Here is a 15,761-nt window from a genome sequence, read left to right as displayed (position 1 = left end):
AAGTATAAATGTAAGCTAATAGACCTGCTGCCATCTAGTGTGTCATTACAATAATCAAACAACCATACCAAGAAAATGAGAAAACACTCACTGCTCTTTAAAAAGTATTAATGTATTATAGTCATACAGTCAAGACCAGTAGTAGTTTTATGTTGCATTTCATTCTGAATGTTTACTTGAATACTTACTGCCTACTGCTGTAAAAAACTTTTAAAGCTGTTAAAAAAAAGCACAGAATTTTCTTAATTTGCATTTTTTTGTTCTATTATTTTTAATAGAAAATGTTTTTTTATTTATTGTTATTTTATTATTGACTGTTTACTAGTCTTGAATAATTACTTTAGAACTTGAAACCATTCTTTCATAATTAACATATTAATTAGTGTTATTATTTGTTGTGGTTTTGAAGCTGGTATTGAGAATCGACATTTTGGTATTGTGATAATGCATAGCCTTACATGGTAGATCTTGCTGCAACAATAACATGATGAAAAAGTAGATCTCATTCCATAAGTGCGAGCATACCTGCTGTAAATGATTGTGATAGAGGCTTTTCTTTATTTGACTACCATAGCTAACATAAAATAATTATCTTTTGACAATAGCCTCCTCCCCTACAGTTTACATTTCAAGTTCAAGGAAATCCACTGTTAAAAGACAATAAAAATAAAATAAAATAAAAAAACAATTCAATAAATGCATGATCTTTCCAAAGTCAATGAGTAGCCTAATCGTGTTAAATAATCGTGATCTCAATATTGACCAAAATAATCGTGATTATGATTTTTGCCATAATAGAGCAGCCCTATAATATATGTTAAATTATTTCAACCCATCTGATATTGTCTGAATTCTAGAAACCCATTGAGATTATCTGTGTTATCACACAGCTCTATGTGGCTGTGAGAAGTGAGTCAGAATTGGCTGGACAAGCGGCAGTCTCTCAAGATAAAGCCCACAGGCTCACACAGCCAACAATAGCTTTCCATGTAAACAAGGTTTATGTGGAAAATATGAACGAAAGCAAACAAACCTGACCGGTGCTTACGCAAAGCATCTATATATACAAAAAACATCTCTCATGTGCACGATTAGAGTATGATGAGGCCCTCAGGAAATTAATACACGAATGACTGAAAGACGAAATTTAGTAGTAACTTAGGCCTACAGGTAATTCACGTCATTTAGCGATTGAAAACCAAACAAACAACTGTCAATAACGATACTGTCGAAACGATTATAAATTCATGTACAAGACCCTCACACTCAGAGATAAAGAGACATATGTGGTGCGACAGCTGAGGCCGTAAGTCGGGTGGCGCGTGCGGAATGCGGTGTGGAGAGGGGGAAAGATATTTTTATGGATAGCGCCCACCGATACCAAACTGCGCTCATTTGCCTCTTAGTAGCACGGGAAGAGAAGACTAAACCTGTGCCTTGGGAATTTAGATTTTATTCTATCATTTTCAAAGCCACTGTGAATTAGGAAAAAAAAAAAAATCTTATGAAAAACATAGGGAGAATATCACTCTAAATAAGGTAAGATATTTTCGGTTATACTTGAAACAGGGTTAAAAAAAATAAAATAAAAAAATAATAATAGCAAAGGGCAAGTGCATTAGCTACACAGTTTGACCTTATAATTTTACTTTTCTCTGTATAGACTCCTGATATTTGAAACGATAGTTTATTTTATTATCTCCTTCCAAGTGACCTTAAACATGAATGTTTAGAAAAAACAAGGGTATAAATATGTGAAGTGCTTATATTTTAATACAGTATACTTTAATAATAAAGGAAAATTCACAACTGTTAGAGGTTCAAGATAAAAACACATGCCATTAAATGAAGCATGAAGGCAACATTATACTATATCCGAAAAGGATTAATCGATTTTTGTTCTACTAGAGGATAAAGATATATATATCTTTATCCTCTATATATATATATTATTTTATGTTGAGTGCATTGTCAAGATTAAATGACAGGGAACAGGAAATTTTGCCCAAAGGCATACTTTTGACATGGCCAATTTTTTTTACATGCATGGGTTGTGTGAGTTTCACATGGAATCAAGGCAATGCTGGGTATATACTGTTTAGTACCCAAAACATTTATTCTTAGGTGATCCAGCAATGTTCTGGACTAAGTAACCATAAATGAGAAGATTAAGTCTAACTACTAATCAAGCTGATCATCTAGTTTAACAGTGTATTGATATGTTCATGTAATAAATCTATGTATTGGAATTTAATATTGTATATATTATGAAGATTGGTGCACACCATAAATTCACCTTTTTCAAATAGATTGCAAATGTTTTTATACACTTTATCTCTAAGCATTGGCAGGAAAAATGCTTTTAAACAAATTGCACTAAAAGTGAGGTGTGGTCAGTTGTGAGTTTTAGTCAGCAGAGCACTGAGTTTTTGAGATATTTCATCAATATAAATAGCAGAGGAGAGTGACTGTGTATTGCAGTTTAGATTATTACCTGTAATGACAGATTCACTTTGCGGTACATAAGATTGCACTTGTAGTATGCCATCCCAAAAATGATGATTCTCTGTGCTGCATGGGTTAATCTGTCTGTTTTTCTGGGATCATGGGATTTTAGGTGAAGGTTGTTGGATAACTTGTGAAATACAAAGATATTTGATGAAAATCCAGATATATTTAGCCAATTTGCATTGTAGAAGACAAAACATCTAGAACTACATGGAACATCTAGAATTTTCTTGTGCACAGTGTTATGGGGCATATAGTCAGGGGTATGTGTGCCATCTGGGTGCTGGCCCCTTCTTAGTCTCAACTCATGTCTGAGCCCCAAAATAGCCCCAATCACATGGCTGGAGTGCAACTGGGGTTAAAATTAGGGCCTGCATGTCCCATCAGAGCCTGCATGTCCCATCAGACTGGTGGTGGAGGTCCCCCCTTCACATGGATTCAGCTATCATCTGTTCTCTTGTAGACCACCAACTCTCTTGCAGTTCCTAACACTTCAAGTACTCAGGATTCAAAGCTGGCTTGATTAACGTTTCTGTACCTTTTAAAATAAATAAGAGAAGCTATTATATATAAGTCTTTGGCATAAGTATGAACAATCTAGAAATAAAGATAGCAGTATCTAAAAACCTAAAAGGTCCATGATGCAAGTCACTTAATAATTCTACAATAATATTAATTTATATCAGTTCCAAAGAAACTAAAAGAGTGTAAGAATGTAACATTTCCTTAGCAATGCAATCTTGTGGTGATTATGTCTTTCTCCCAATGTCAGCCTCATCTGACATATCTTGCAACAGGCCCTGTCACTGTGTGTCTGAAACGGCAACATGACTGAAGTTATGAGTATGGCGAATGTGCCAGCAGGCATGATACATGTACACACAGACAACACAGCTGATGCTAATGATACGAACATGATCAATGAAGAAAGCCATAAAGAGGAAGAAAACATGACACATGGCACAGCTGAAATGCATGACGAGAGTTACACGATTGAAGAGGTGGAAATGAACAACGTTGCAGATGAACCACAGAAGACCACGTTAACAGATAAGGAAGAGCCCAAACAGGAGACAAAGACCACTGGCAAGGCAAGAAAGCGAGAGAGGGTCCCGAAAACGAATGACGCAAACATCATCCAAGTGGAAAGCATGGATGATGTGGCTGATGCATCAGATGACACGAATGTGACAAATATGTCAGAAGTGGCGCTAAAACAAGAGGTATTAATAAAATCAAATATGTTATCATATTATATACAGTATATATGCTATTTTATTGAATCCAAAAAAACAAAATCATAGTATGTAATTTTATTGCAATCAATACTCTTTGTTTGCAAAATGATTACCTATAAATGATTGCCTTCCTATCAAAGAGGATTACCACATTTTTCAATTTCTCAATTTTACTTATATAATTTGTATTTTTTCCGAAGAAACTGCTTAAAACATCTAAACCTGTACAGAGGAGTTATGTTCCTAAGTTGGGGAAAGAAGATGTCAAGAATAAGTTTGAAGCCATGCAGAAAGCTAGAGAAGAGAGAAACCAAAAGAGAAGTCAGGAAGAGCAAAAGAAACGCAGGGAGCAATACGTTAAAGAGAGAGAATACAGTCGCAAGAAGCAAATGGTCAGTACAGAAACCTTCCCCTCAACACTTTGCTTGTCACTTCATCCATTGATTACCCTGCCTTATCCTGCTGTCACTTATAACACATTATAGATCCCACTTTTGTTTTGAGGTAAATGAGGATAGTGCCTGTTGAATGTTTATGGTTTACTTAAGATTTAGCCTGATTCCAGGCGTTTAAAAGGATATACACAAACTTTCTTACAAAAAAGTCTCCGTAATCAGTAAAACACCCATGAACCAATATCTGTGATGCTTGCCTGCTGCATGCACACTCTACTGATCCCTTGTCCATGTCACATTTGATGGTCCAATCAGCATCCTCCCCAATAGGTCATATGTGCCTGTCTTACAAGGATTAAGGTCTGCTTGGCTTGCTGCAACTAGCATGGCTTCTGATCCTGGATAAAACGCCTAACCTCACAAAATCTCTGTCTGATCTTCCACAGATAAAGGAACTCCTTGCCTCCAGCGATGAAGAGGAAGAGGTGAAGCCGACCAAGGTAGAAAAATCCTACGTTCCCAAAATTACTGGTAAGGCAAAATGAGAAAAAGGAGGGATTTATATATTTGATTTAAAAAAGAAACTGAGCGTATTCATTGTAATAGCACTGTAATCCCATTACTAATGCCAACTGTTGGTTTTCTGTCCATTCATAGGCAGTGTGAAGGGGAAGTTTGCTGAGATGGAGAAACAGAGGCAGGAGGTGGAGAGGAAAAGAACAGAAGAGGAGCGAAAGAAGCGAGCTACACAGGAGGCCATGGAGAAGGCCAAGATTAAGAAAGAGTTGGCCAAGAAAGCAGAGGAGGTGAGTCAGTTTGTTATGATAATGTGGTGTGGCTGTAAGCACTATGGAGGAAAGATTTAATGCGACTTGGCAGTCAGCTGCTTTATCAGTTCCACTTTTGGAAAATCTTCACCATCTGCACCATACAGTATCTGCAATCACTCAAGCAATCCTCTGTTATAACCTAAAGTACTATTTTAAAACTTGCTAGTATGTAAGCAAAATGATGGAATGGAGTTACAGTGCATTGCATGAAATAGCAATAAAAGCACCTAAAATGTCAGGTAACATGTTATTTTAATGGGTTAATTCACCCAAAAATGAAAATTCTCTCATCTTTTACTCACTCTCATGCCATCTAAGATTAGTTTGACTTTCTTTCTTCTGCTGAACACAAACAAAGATTTTTAGAACAATATCTCAGCTCTGTAAGTCCTTACAATGCAAGTGAATGGTGACCAGAACTCCAAGTCAGCATAAACATAATCCTTCAGACTCCAGTGGTTTAATCAGTGTCTTATGAAGCAATCCTGTTGGTTTTGGGTGAGAACAGACCATAATATATCTCCTTTTTCACTGTACATCTTTACAGCAGTCTCCTTGGCGATCATGATTTCAAGCTCGATTACACTTCTTTTAGCACCACCTAGCGCTCTGCGCAGGTGTCAAGCACAAGGAAGTGTAATCGAGCTTGAAATCATGATCATGCCTAGAGACTGCAATGACAAGATGTACAGAGAAAAAGAAGTTACATTTTGGTCTGTTCTTTTGGAGTTCTGGTCACCATTCACTTGCATTGTATGGACCTACAGAGCTGAGATATTCTTCTTAACATTTTTATGTTCAGAAGAAGAAAGAAAGTCATACACATCTAGGATGTCATGACGGTAATTTTTGGGTGAACTATCCCTTTAACAAGCGTACTAAAACATTGTGAAACTATGATTTTTTTAATGAATTTTGTTGGAGGACAGATGCTCGGATTGGATTCATATGACAGGAGTTCAGTATTATAATAGTATTATTATTACTAAACAGAATATTCATGTTTGCATATGAAAGCTGGGTGGAATACAAAGCAGTGAACACATACTTCTAAGCAATATGAACTGCCTATGTTTTGTAAATAAAGATCAGAAAGCTACATTTTGTGCTGGGGCATTTAGTTGTAGAACTACAAAAGTTGAATATAATCATTCGAAAGTAACACCAAGTGGTCCATTGTCCATTACAAATGCATGCCAGTTTTATACAATGCTGCATTGACGTTGCACAAAGGTGTTTAATTTAGGAAAATTGCACACTTTATGGAGCCAGACTTAACAAGCGTGGACAACATGTGACTGGCAACTGTTTCCCACACCATTTGCAGACCCTACTCTTTGAATTAGCAGTCCCATATCTCTGTCTAGTATGACACAAATGGAAGCAACTGCACCAAAAGAATGTCCTCTGCTGCCAGGCCTTATCTCAAACCTGTCTAAGTGCTTGGGCATGAAATCATGCAGGTCAAAGCAGTATAAATTAAGAAATTTGTTATTGCTTCAGATTAAGCCTGTTTGTGATTTTCTTTTTTTTTAGAATCTTAAAAAATAGGAAGTTAACATTGACTTTTGAACGCAGTAACAATGCTTTCAGTATGATGTGTGTTGATTCCAATGATAAAATTGATCTTAATGTAATCGCCTTGGGTTCCTCCTTCATGACATGACAGGAAGGAGATGACAGCATTTTGGTCAGAGTGGTGCCTGCAAAATCACAGAAACAACCAGGAAAGATCCAGATCAACTTTGAGGACATGGAGAAGAGCCGAGAAGAAGAACTAAAGAAGCAGACTGAGGAGGAGAAGAAGAAGAGATACGATGAGAACCGACGGTCTTTCCGTGAGGCCAAGCGTCGCTCCATGGTTGAACAGGTAAAGGACATTTTTCTGGACCTGGATTTAGAGATGACAATGTGATCTATACAAGAATAAAATAATGCTTTGTTTGACCTTTTGGTAAGATATAAAAAACTAATGAGTAATAATGTTTCTGTCTCTTAAAAGCTGGAGGATACAGAGTATCAGCCCAAAGAGAGGGAGCAGGTGACCCCTGGTAAACTGCGTCTGACCTTTGAAGAACAAGAAAAAGAGAGACAGGAACAGCAGAGAAAGCAGGCAGAGGAGGAAGCCAGACGCAGACTGGAGGAGGAGAGAAAAGCCTTTGAAGAGGCCAAGCTGGGCATGGTGGGTATATTTTCCACAGCCTGTAGATAAAACATTTCACTGTATCAGAACAACTGTGCATGTCTAGGTATAACTATAGTGTTAGTGGTATGGTTTTAATAGTGAGCAATAAGCTGCTCATTTAGAATTGTGCTAATGTCTTTGAATATGAATATATAATTCATCACAGGTCCAGGATGATGAGGACACTCAGGTTACCCAGGGGGAAAAGGAAGAATTCAGGCCTGGTAAACTTCGACTCAGCTTTGAGGAGCTGGAAAAACAGAGACTGGAAGAGGAACATAAGCGAGTGGAGGAAGAAAGGAAAAGACGCATCGAAGAAGAGAGAAAGGCTTTTGCTGAGGCCAGAAAGAGCATGGTCAGTTCATCCATGAGCTTCTGAAAAGGCTCTTACAAAAATGTGTCATAACATGTTTTTTGGGGGTTTTTGGACATACACCAAGGTATTTGCATGGTATTCTTTGAAGTACCTCAGAGTACCATGCCAAGAATATAATATATGAATATGGTAATCATATAGTACCAAAGTATACAGTATATCAAAATATGATATTACTTTACCATGGTACCTGCACCACAGTTCTTTTTTGTATGGTGTGGTTACACAATATTTATTAGACATAAAATACTCTACATTAATTTTTCTTTCCATAACTCTATTAACCCTCAGATTGTAAATGATGATGACGACATCCTGCTAGCCATGATAAACTCAGATGGGGCCATACCTGGGAAGTTAGCCATCAGCTTTGAGGATCTGGAAAGACAGAGACGAGAAGAGGAGCAGAAGAGGAAAGAGGAAGAAGCCAAGCGACGCCTGGAAGAGGAGAAAAGACTTTTCGCGGAAGCTCGCAAGAACATGGTAGGATGTTTACATTTGATGTAACATATTCACACATGAACAAAGTGTATGTTTGCATGCCCTGTGTGTCAATGTGCTACACTAATTCATGTGGCAAGATTAAAAGAATGAAACTACATCTTAAAGGGATAGTTCACCCAAAAATTAAAATTCTCTCTTCATTTACTTACTCTCATGCCATCCCAGATGTGTATGACTTTCTTTCTTCTGCAGAACACAAACTGAGATTTTTAGAAGAGTATTTCAGCTCTGTAGGTCCATACAGTGCAAGTGAATGGTAACCAGACCTTTCAAGCTCAAAAAAGCAAATAAAGTCAGCATAAAAGTAATCCTTATGACTCCTGTGGTTAAATATGTCTTCAGAAGCGATATGATAGGTGTGGGTGAGAAACAAATCAATATTGAAATCCTTTTTTTACTATAAATATCCACTTTTACTTTCACATGCTTTCAAATTCTGATTGAAATATGGATCTGTTTCTCACCCAAAGTGATTGCATTGCTTCAGAAGACATACAGTATATTAAACCACTGAAGTAATCTTATGGATTACTTTTATGCTGCCTTTATGTGATTTTTGGACCTTCGTTCTAGTTACAATTCACTTGCATTGTATGGATGCAATCTTCGTTTGTGTTCTTCAGAAGAAATTAAGTCATACACATCTGGGATGTCATGAAAGTGAGTAAATGATGAGAGAACTTTTATTTTTGGGCGAACTATCCCTTTAAGCAATCAAAGGTTGTCCATAAATAGCCTTTTATTTAGTATTTTCCATTTGGGAAATTATAAAACTGCTGTTCTGAGTAATAACATTCTTCATCATAAACATACTTTGTGCTGCATGTAAGCTGTAATGCAATCTGCTAAATATATTTATATCATCTGAGCACATGTTTTCAGTCAGCTAACAACTGTTAACCAGTGGTAATTTCAGTCCATACTTTAGGTCTCTAATTGAATCTAAAATAATTAATTCAGTTGCAAATGTGAAGCAGCATACAGCACATGTCAGAAAATACAGTGTGCTCAAATGGTATAGCTGCAATGCTTGTCTGTTACGCTTTTCAAATTGTGTCTTTAAGAGCCCTGGACTGAATCAGGATAATATGAATGGAAGTGGAGATGGAGAAGTAAGAAACTTTTTTAACTGAAACTGTAACCCTGCTAAAGATCAGCATTGCAACAATGATTGATTACTCTGCAAAAAATGTCTTGTTTTAAGGATATTTATATATTTTTAGTTGTACATATGACAAAGATACTTTTTGCAGTGTATTATTACTGGAATCTATATTTAAATATTAGTACTGAACAGAATTAAGGGGTCCAGATATTTTGCTGCTGTATAGCCTACTTTTGCTCTCAGTAACAAGTAACAAACTGTAATAATGTAGCGCTTTGCAATCTTGGCTTTATGTGATTACTGTGTTTTGATGAATTTTTAGTCTATCAGAGTAAAAATATCTTGTACCTATTAATTGGAAATGTATACATGTTATTTGATTACCAGTTAATTAACTAAATGTTTAATTAGCTTGGTTGTATTGATTGTAAATTTAGCATAGTTATTTATTCTCAGTCAAACATATAGAACAATAGAACTGGTGTATGAGCAAAGCAGATAAACAATTCATTACTTATAAAAAAAATTATAAAAATGATATGTAATCGAATGCAATAGATTAAGGGCTAAAATGAGCTTTGATGAGGCCTGTGTGTCCCATTTTGGTGACAGGTACAGGATAATGACGAAACTCTGGTGCGGACAGAGTCACAGGAAGCAATACATTCTGGAAAACTAGAGATCAACTTTGAGGAGATGCTAAAGATGAAAGAGGAGGCAGAGAGGAAACGCAAAGAGGAGGCCAGACGCAAGAAAATGGAGATGGAGAAGAAAGAATTTGAACAGTTGCGGCAAGAAATGGGCGAGGTCGGTTTCACGTGCCAATATGATCATTATAGGGGAGACTGGGGCCATTTGTCACAATAGCTATATCTAAAAACATTCTAAAAACAAAAAGATCTAGAGTCAAATGTCCAATTGCACAAATGTGTGTTTTCTGTAGCAGAGGTTGTATACGTATGTTGGTTTCAAACGCCAAATTCAAAACCCTCTTAAATTAGAATAATTTTTAGTGAATTCTACCCTCTAAAGTAAATTTGTTGTAGCTTTTGTTTTTTTTAAATGTTTAAATGTGTTCTTTGTACAAAGGTATTTTTCATGAAAGTCATGTGTTCATTAGCAGGTTCAATTATTTTTTAGGTTACAATATGTTTTGGATATTTTTGTATGTTACCTTTTCCATTTTTGCCCTTTCAGGAATAATTTTGTGCATCATAATTGTTTTATGTGTTCCTAAAAAGCCAAAAATAGGCGGTTTAATGCTGGTGTATATTTGAAAGAAAAGTGTAGATTTTGTTTTGGTGGTGGTGATTGGGGAGTAGGGTTGGGAAACGTGTCCCCCAATGTTTACATCAAAGTTACACCACTGGTTTAATGGCAGATTCCACTGTGACACCTTACCCCATATAGTCTGCCCCACTATTGAGGCAAGTTGTCACAAAAAGGTCAACGGGTGTTCAATGAACTGTATCTTTTGTCCTTAGCAATAATGGTGAAAATGTTCAATAGTTTTTTTTTTGTTTGTTTTTTTTTGTACCAAACACTAAGGTATTTGAAAGGCAAAACTTGACTTTCAAAAATAAACCCACCCTAAGAAATATTCACTGGAATAAAAAAGTAGCTAGCGGTCTAGCCTCCGTAACTAGCTCCAGTCTCCCATATTTGCTTGTTTAATATGTAATATTAGGTGTCTGAAAATATTAAGGATAGGGCTATAAAGATCAAAGACCAACTCAAAGTCATATTTCATTCAGCAACATGTGACACTAGCATTTAAACTTTTTTTGATGGAGAAATCAGACAAGGTTTGATCTATATCTTGGAACCCATCCCTACGTGTCACTTATATAAATGTGATTTATTGTTTTGGTTCAGGATGAGATCAGTGAAAGTTCTGAGGTGGTGAGTGCCGAGTATGAAGAGCTAACGAAGCTGAAGCGGACTGGCTCCATCCAAGCCAAGACACTGAAGTCCAAGTTTGAGAAGATCAAGCAGCTTACAGAGGAGGAAATCCAGAAGAAGATCGAGGAGGAAAGAGCAAGGAGGAAAGAAATTGATGAGAAAATCAAGGAGAGAGAGGCAGAGCGCTGTCAAGAGGTAAGAGCAAGGGGGCATTTCTAAATTAAAAGTTCATTTAATTTTTCCATTCCAACTGAAAACCCATGAGAAACTGTGCATTACCTACATTTTCAGGCAATAACAACATACCCTTACTGGAGCTTTGAAATGAATGATTTGCTATCTTGTTCCACAGGATGAAGATGAGGACAAAACAACTCCAACAAAAGTAGAGGATGCACCGTTCAGACAGAAAGTGGACATGCGTGCACGGTTCGAACAAATGGCAAAAGCCAGAGAAGAGGAACAGAAGAGGAAGATTGAAGAGCAGAAATTACAGAGGATGCAATTCGAACAAAAAGAGATTGATGCTGCTCTGCAAAAAGTAAACCTCTCCTGGGCTGCTTTGTTTAAAAGCTAAAGGGTGACCCTTACTGGACATGATGACAACACTAATGCATGTCAGAACTGCATGTGTGTGTCAGGGTTTGATTTCTGTTGTTTTGCTATTTTTCCCAACTGACCGAGTGTGCAAAACTTGTCATGTGTCTTGTCAGAAAAAGGAAGAAGAGGAGGAGGAAGAGGGTAGTATTATCAACGGCTCTGCCGCCTACGAGGACGAAGAGGACCATGCCAGGTCAGGTGCTCCATGGTTTAAAAAGCCCCTGAAGAACCAGTCAGTGGTTGACGCTGAGCCTGTGCGGTTCACAGTGAAGATCACAGGAGAACCCAAACCAGAGGTCACCTGGTGGTTTGAGGGTGAGCTGCTTCCAGACTCGGAAGACTATCAGTACATTGAAAGAGGGGAGACCTACTGCCTCTACTTACCAGAAACCTTCCCCGAGGATGAAGGAGAGTACATGTGCAAAGCCGTCAACAGCCGAGGCACTGCTGCCAGCACCTGCATTCTCACGATTGAAAGTAAGCTGCCCCCATCTCCACTAACCACCTGCATGCTGATATTTCTCATGCTGCCACTAACCTCAAAAGGACTGTATGCTCCTCATCCACTTCCACTTGGTTCCTCTTCTTCTTGTTAATGAAATTTTATCTCTGTCTTTCTCTTTCCAGCTGAGGACTACTGATGCTCTCCTTCTCTGGAACTTTCCCAGACTATAATTTTTTTCTTTTCTATCTAAGTTCATTTCTCACGGTAGGGCCAAAAACTGAGGAGGAAGGAGCGGAATTCTTTTTTTGCCATTCCTCCCAAAGATACGCTCAATAATGAAGTGCAATCTGTTGTTTACATAAGATGCTGCACTCACGGTCAACAAAAATACATACCTGGGATGAATTAGTGCCAAAATACAGATGCTGTTCCCATGATCTTTTGCTGTTAAATAGCAAAAGTGAAAAGCATATCTGAAAATGAAATCCGCTAAATTGAATACAGTTTGTAGTACAGTATGTGGTTCATTCCTACAATTCGGTGACATTTAAGCCCACAGTACAACTTGTGGTATTTACAGTATATTGTTTAATTTCACCCGATTCCAATTTTAATAGGCTTGGTAAAAATACAAATAAAAAATTAAGACAATTTATAATGTGATACACTGCTGTGGGCCTAAAAGATATATTTGAAATAATTGAAATCATTTTCAACACATCAGTGATATCAAAAATCATTGGATTTCTATTTTTCCCCATACAATTAAGAGTTTAGTATTACATTCTCTCACTAACATGTATTTGTTTGTGGTAAATGTGTCATTGTATCACTGACAGTGGAGGTTTTTTGTGTGTCCTTTGATTGATTTTCCAACTTGTTACGTCATGATACTATGATCTTTAACTGAAGATACACCTATGTTATGAAATGACATCACACACACTGTTGGTCAGCCATTCATCAAAATTATTTTGAGTTATTTGAAGTTTGTAACTATTTTGTTTCATTTATGTTTCCCTTTATTTTATGGTGTTAGTCATATGTGGTCAAGCATAATATGTCCACCCTGTTATGGAAAGATATACAGGCATGGGAAATTAATGTAATTTAAAAATGTCTATATATTTATGTTAACAGAAGTAAAATCATTAACATAGTGTAAGATTACAAATATGTTAGCTAGAATTAATTCACAGACCATATAGTGGCTAATTTATCAACTGAATTCCCAACCTGTTATTGTCCACTCTGTTATTTTCCACTCTGACCCTGCACATTTAACTGGATGGACATCTGAATTTTAGTCATTTAGCTTGACCAGTATGACTAATAAAATCTTTAACATGTCCCTTTAATGATGAAACATTAAGATACTTGTTAATGTTTTATTTTTTAAAACTTTCAAAGCCGAAATGTCACCGAATTGTATATGACCCATGTACAACATACAATATACTCACTATTTCCTTGAGAAAGTATTTCATACCCTTAGAATGTATGAGACATAGGCTATTACTTGAGTGTTTGATTCAGTATCTGTTGTTAAATTCTTCCAGTTAAGGGGGCTGTGGTTGCATCTTTTTTAAATTCCTATAAGCACCTCAGTTCAGGCTCAGATTTGTTTTGTTTTTTTCACTTTGTGATTCGAGTATGGAAAGTTTTGAATTAAAATGTACACATGGAGCTTTAACATCCCCAAATATTTCTATGATAATGTGTTGTGAGTAAATGAAATGTATGGACAGTGTATGTAGGTTAGAAAGAGGTGAATTTAGGTTTTAGGAAGAATATTTGTGTAATGTACAAAATTATGATAAAATTAATAAAACCTTAGAAGTTGTTGCCTCTTATTATGAACAATACACATGATTACATGATAATGTCCAACTCATGTCAAAAAAGCCAAAAAATAGCTAAAATAAAGGCATTAAACATTGATCTTAAAAAGGAATAAATTAGGAAAATGTATCTTAAAGGATACTTGATCTTCTTGATTTAATTTTTAGAGGAAATAGGATGCACATTTAGAGTTTTCTAACTCAGAGGCCGTTTTATGGTTATTTCCCCAACTGTATTTCTGAACGTCTATAGGGTTTACCTGTCCAGAGAATGTTCTTCCAACAGCAAAATGTCTCTTACAGTGGCTGCACAATGATAGAAGATGGAGTTTTATGTTAATATATGGATTTGACAATAAGTGACATCTTTAAAAGTGTATAATGTCAAAATAATAATTCAAAGCACAAGATACTGATTTCCTCATGATATAAATACATATTTCACTTTACCTTCAGGATACTCTCCAACCTTAATACAAAAGTGCTATTTGTACCGACTTGAAACAACATAAATGGGTCCAAGTGAATTTCTCTCTTTGCAAACAGCAACATGAAACTGGAAGAAGTCTATAAAACATTATTTCAATTTAAACAACAATAACTGATTTAAAAAATACTTTTTACTGCTTAAAGTCAAACTCATTAAGAAAAATATCAAAGCAAATTATTTATTTCTTATTTGTGACAGATCACTAGCTCTCTAATGAAGGAGGAAGCAGGGGCCAGGTGAACAATCCAACGTAAGCCTTTTATTTTTGATACTTTTCAGTGTAACACAAACTGGTAGTTTTTCAGCTCAACATAAACGCATACACACACAGCTTCGTGTGTCGCTCTCTCTCTCCTCCAGCGGTCTGTATTCCCTTTTTATCCAGCTGTTAGAGATCATATCCCACAGGTATCAATCCTTACCGTTCTTCTTCTCCCGGCCTCACTCTCCACAGATGTCGCTCGGCCATGCCCACATCACCACAGTATTAATTTATTGTAGTTTATTTTATTCCCAGATCTACATTCTTACCTTCACTCAGAACAAAGGACCTCTTGTGGTACACAATGCTTGGGGAAAATTCTCTGTGTTTTGTGGTGAAGAGACAGCAGGCATCTTCATCATGCTGTTCAAAAGTACAGTTTTTATTTATTTATTTATTTATTTTACTCTTTTAAAGGGCCCTTCAAAACAAACACTCTTGTATGGTCAACCAATGGACATTTCATTCTTTATATAGTGCAGAACCAATTAGAAAAAGCAGCTCACTTGGCTTGGAAAGAGGCCGTTTAAGTCGTTCTGAGGACCATTCAACCTACATATCCTGAACCCTTTTTCATTCCCACTGTGGAAAGTAATGTTTTATGCTTGGAATAAGGCATATGAACGGTCACTTCAGCGTAGAACATTCTGCGAATATATAATGTTTCTGGGGCAAATACAACAATATTATAATCAGTTTTAGGGAAGATACCTTGAAACTATTTTGAAGCTACTCACAATAGTAGTTAGCTACACTATAATCTAAAAAACTGGGATTGATCAAATTCCATATACTTATCTTAAAGGTATAATTCACCCCAAAAATGAAAATTCTCTCATGATTTACTCACCCACATGCCATCCCAGATTTTTGACTTTATTAATTCTGCTGAACACAAACGAAGATTTTTAGAAGAATATCTCAGCTCTGTAGGTCCATACAATTCAAGTAAATGGTGCATAGAACTTTATAGATCCAAAAAGCATGTAAAGGCAGCATAAAAGTAATCCATAAGACTCCAGTGGTTAAATCCATGTCTTCAGAAGCGATATGATAAGTGTAGGTGAGGAACAGATCAAT

At 36.5% G+C, this 15,761-nt stretch overlaps 1 protein-coding gene across 3 annotated transcripts; it reads left to right on the top strand.

Annotated features, from left to right (window-relative positions):
* The first annotated feature begins 1,373 nt into the window (after positions 1-1,373).
* On the top strand, positions 1,374-13,927 carry nexn (nexilin (F actin binding protein)). Of its 3 annotated transcripts, none has more exons than XM_051654026.1 (15): positions 1,374-1,539; positions 3,306-3,731; positions 3,947-4,138; positions 4,588-4,672; positions 4,799-4,947; positions 6,641-6,841; positions 6,974-7,153; positions 7,323-7,511; positions 7,824-8,015; positions 9,101-9,148; positions 9,754-9,948; positions 11,017-11,238; positions 11,396-11,584; positions 11,757-12,120; positions 12,271-13,927. In XM_051654026.1, the coding sequence occupies exons 2-15, from the start codon at positions 3,336-3,338 to the stop codon at positions 12,282-12,284; spliced, it is 2,616 nt and encodes an 871-aa protein (XP_051509986.1). In that variant the 5' UTR covers positions 1,374-1,539; positions 3,306-3,335; the 3' UTR covers positions 12,285-13,927. The 3 variants fall into 3 exon arrangements, with proteins under 3 accessions (XP_051509986.1, XP_051509985.1, XP_051509987.1); XM_051654025.1 differs by having other exon boundaries at positions 3,281-3,731; XM_051654027.1 differs by lacking the exon at positions 9,101-9,148 and having other exon boundaries at positions 1,376-1,539; positions 3,281-3,731.
* Positions 13,928-15,761: the final 1,834 nt, after the last annotated feature.

This window comes from Myxocyprinus asiaticus, chromosome 24 (assembly GCF_019703515.2).
Source record: "Myxocyprinus asiaticus isolate MX2 ecotype Aquarium Trade chromosome 24, UBuf_Myxa_2, whole genome shotgun sequence".
NCBI classification, from domain to species: Eukaryota; Metazoa; Chordata; class Actinopteri; order Cypriniformes; family Catostomidae; genus Myxocyprinus; species Myxocyprinus asiaticus.
The sequence above is the reverse complement of the archived record's forward strand: the minus strand, read 5'-3'. Positions and strand labels throughout refer to the sequence as shown.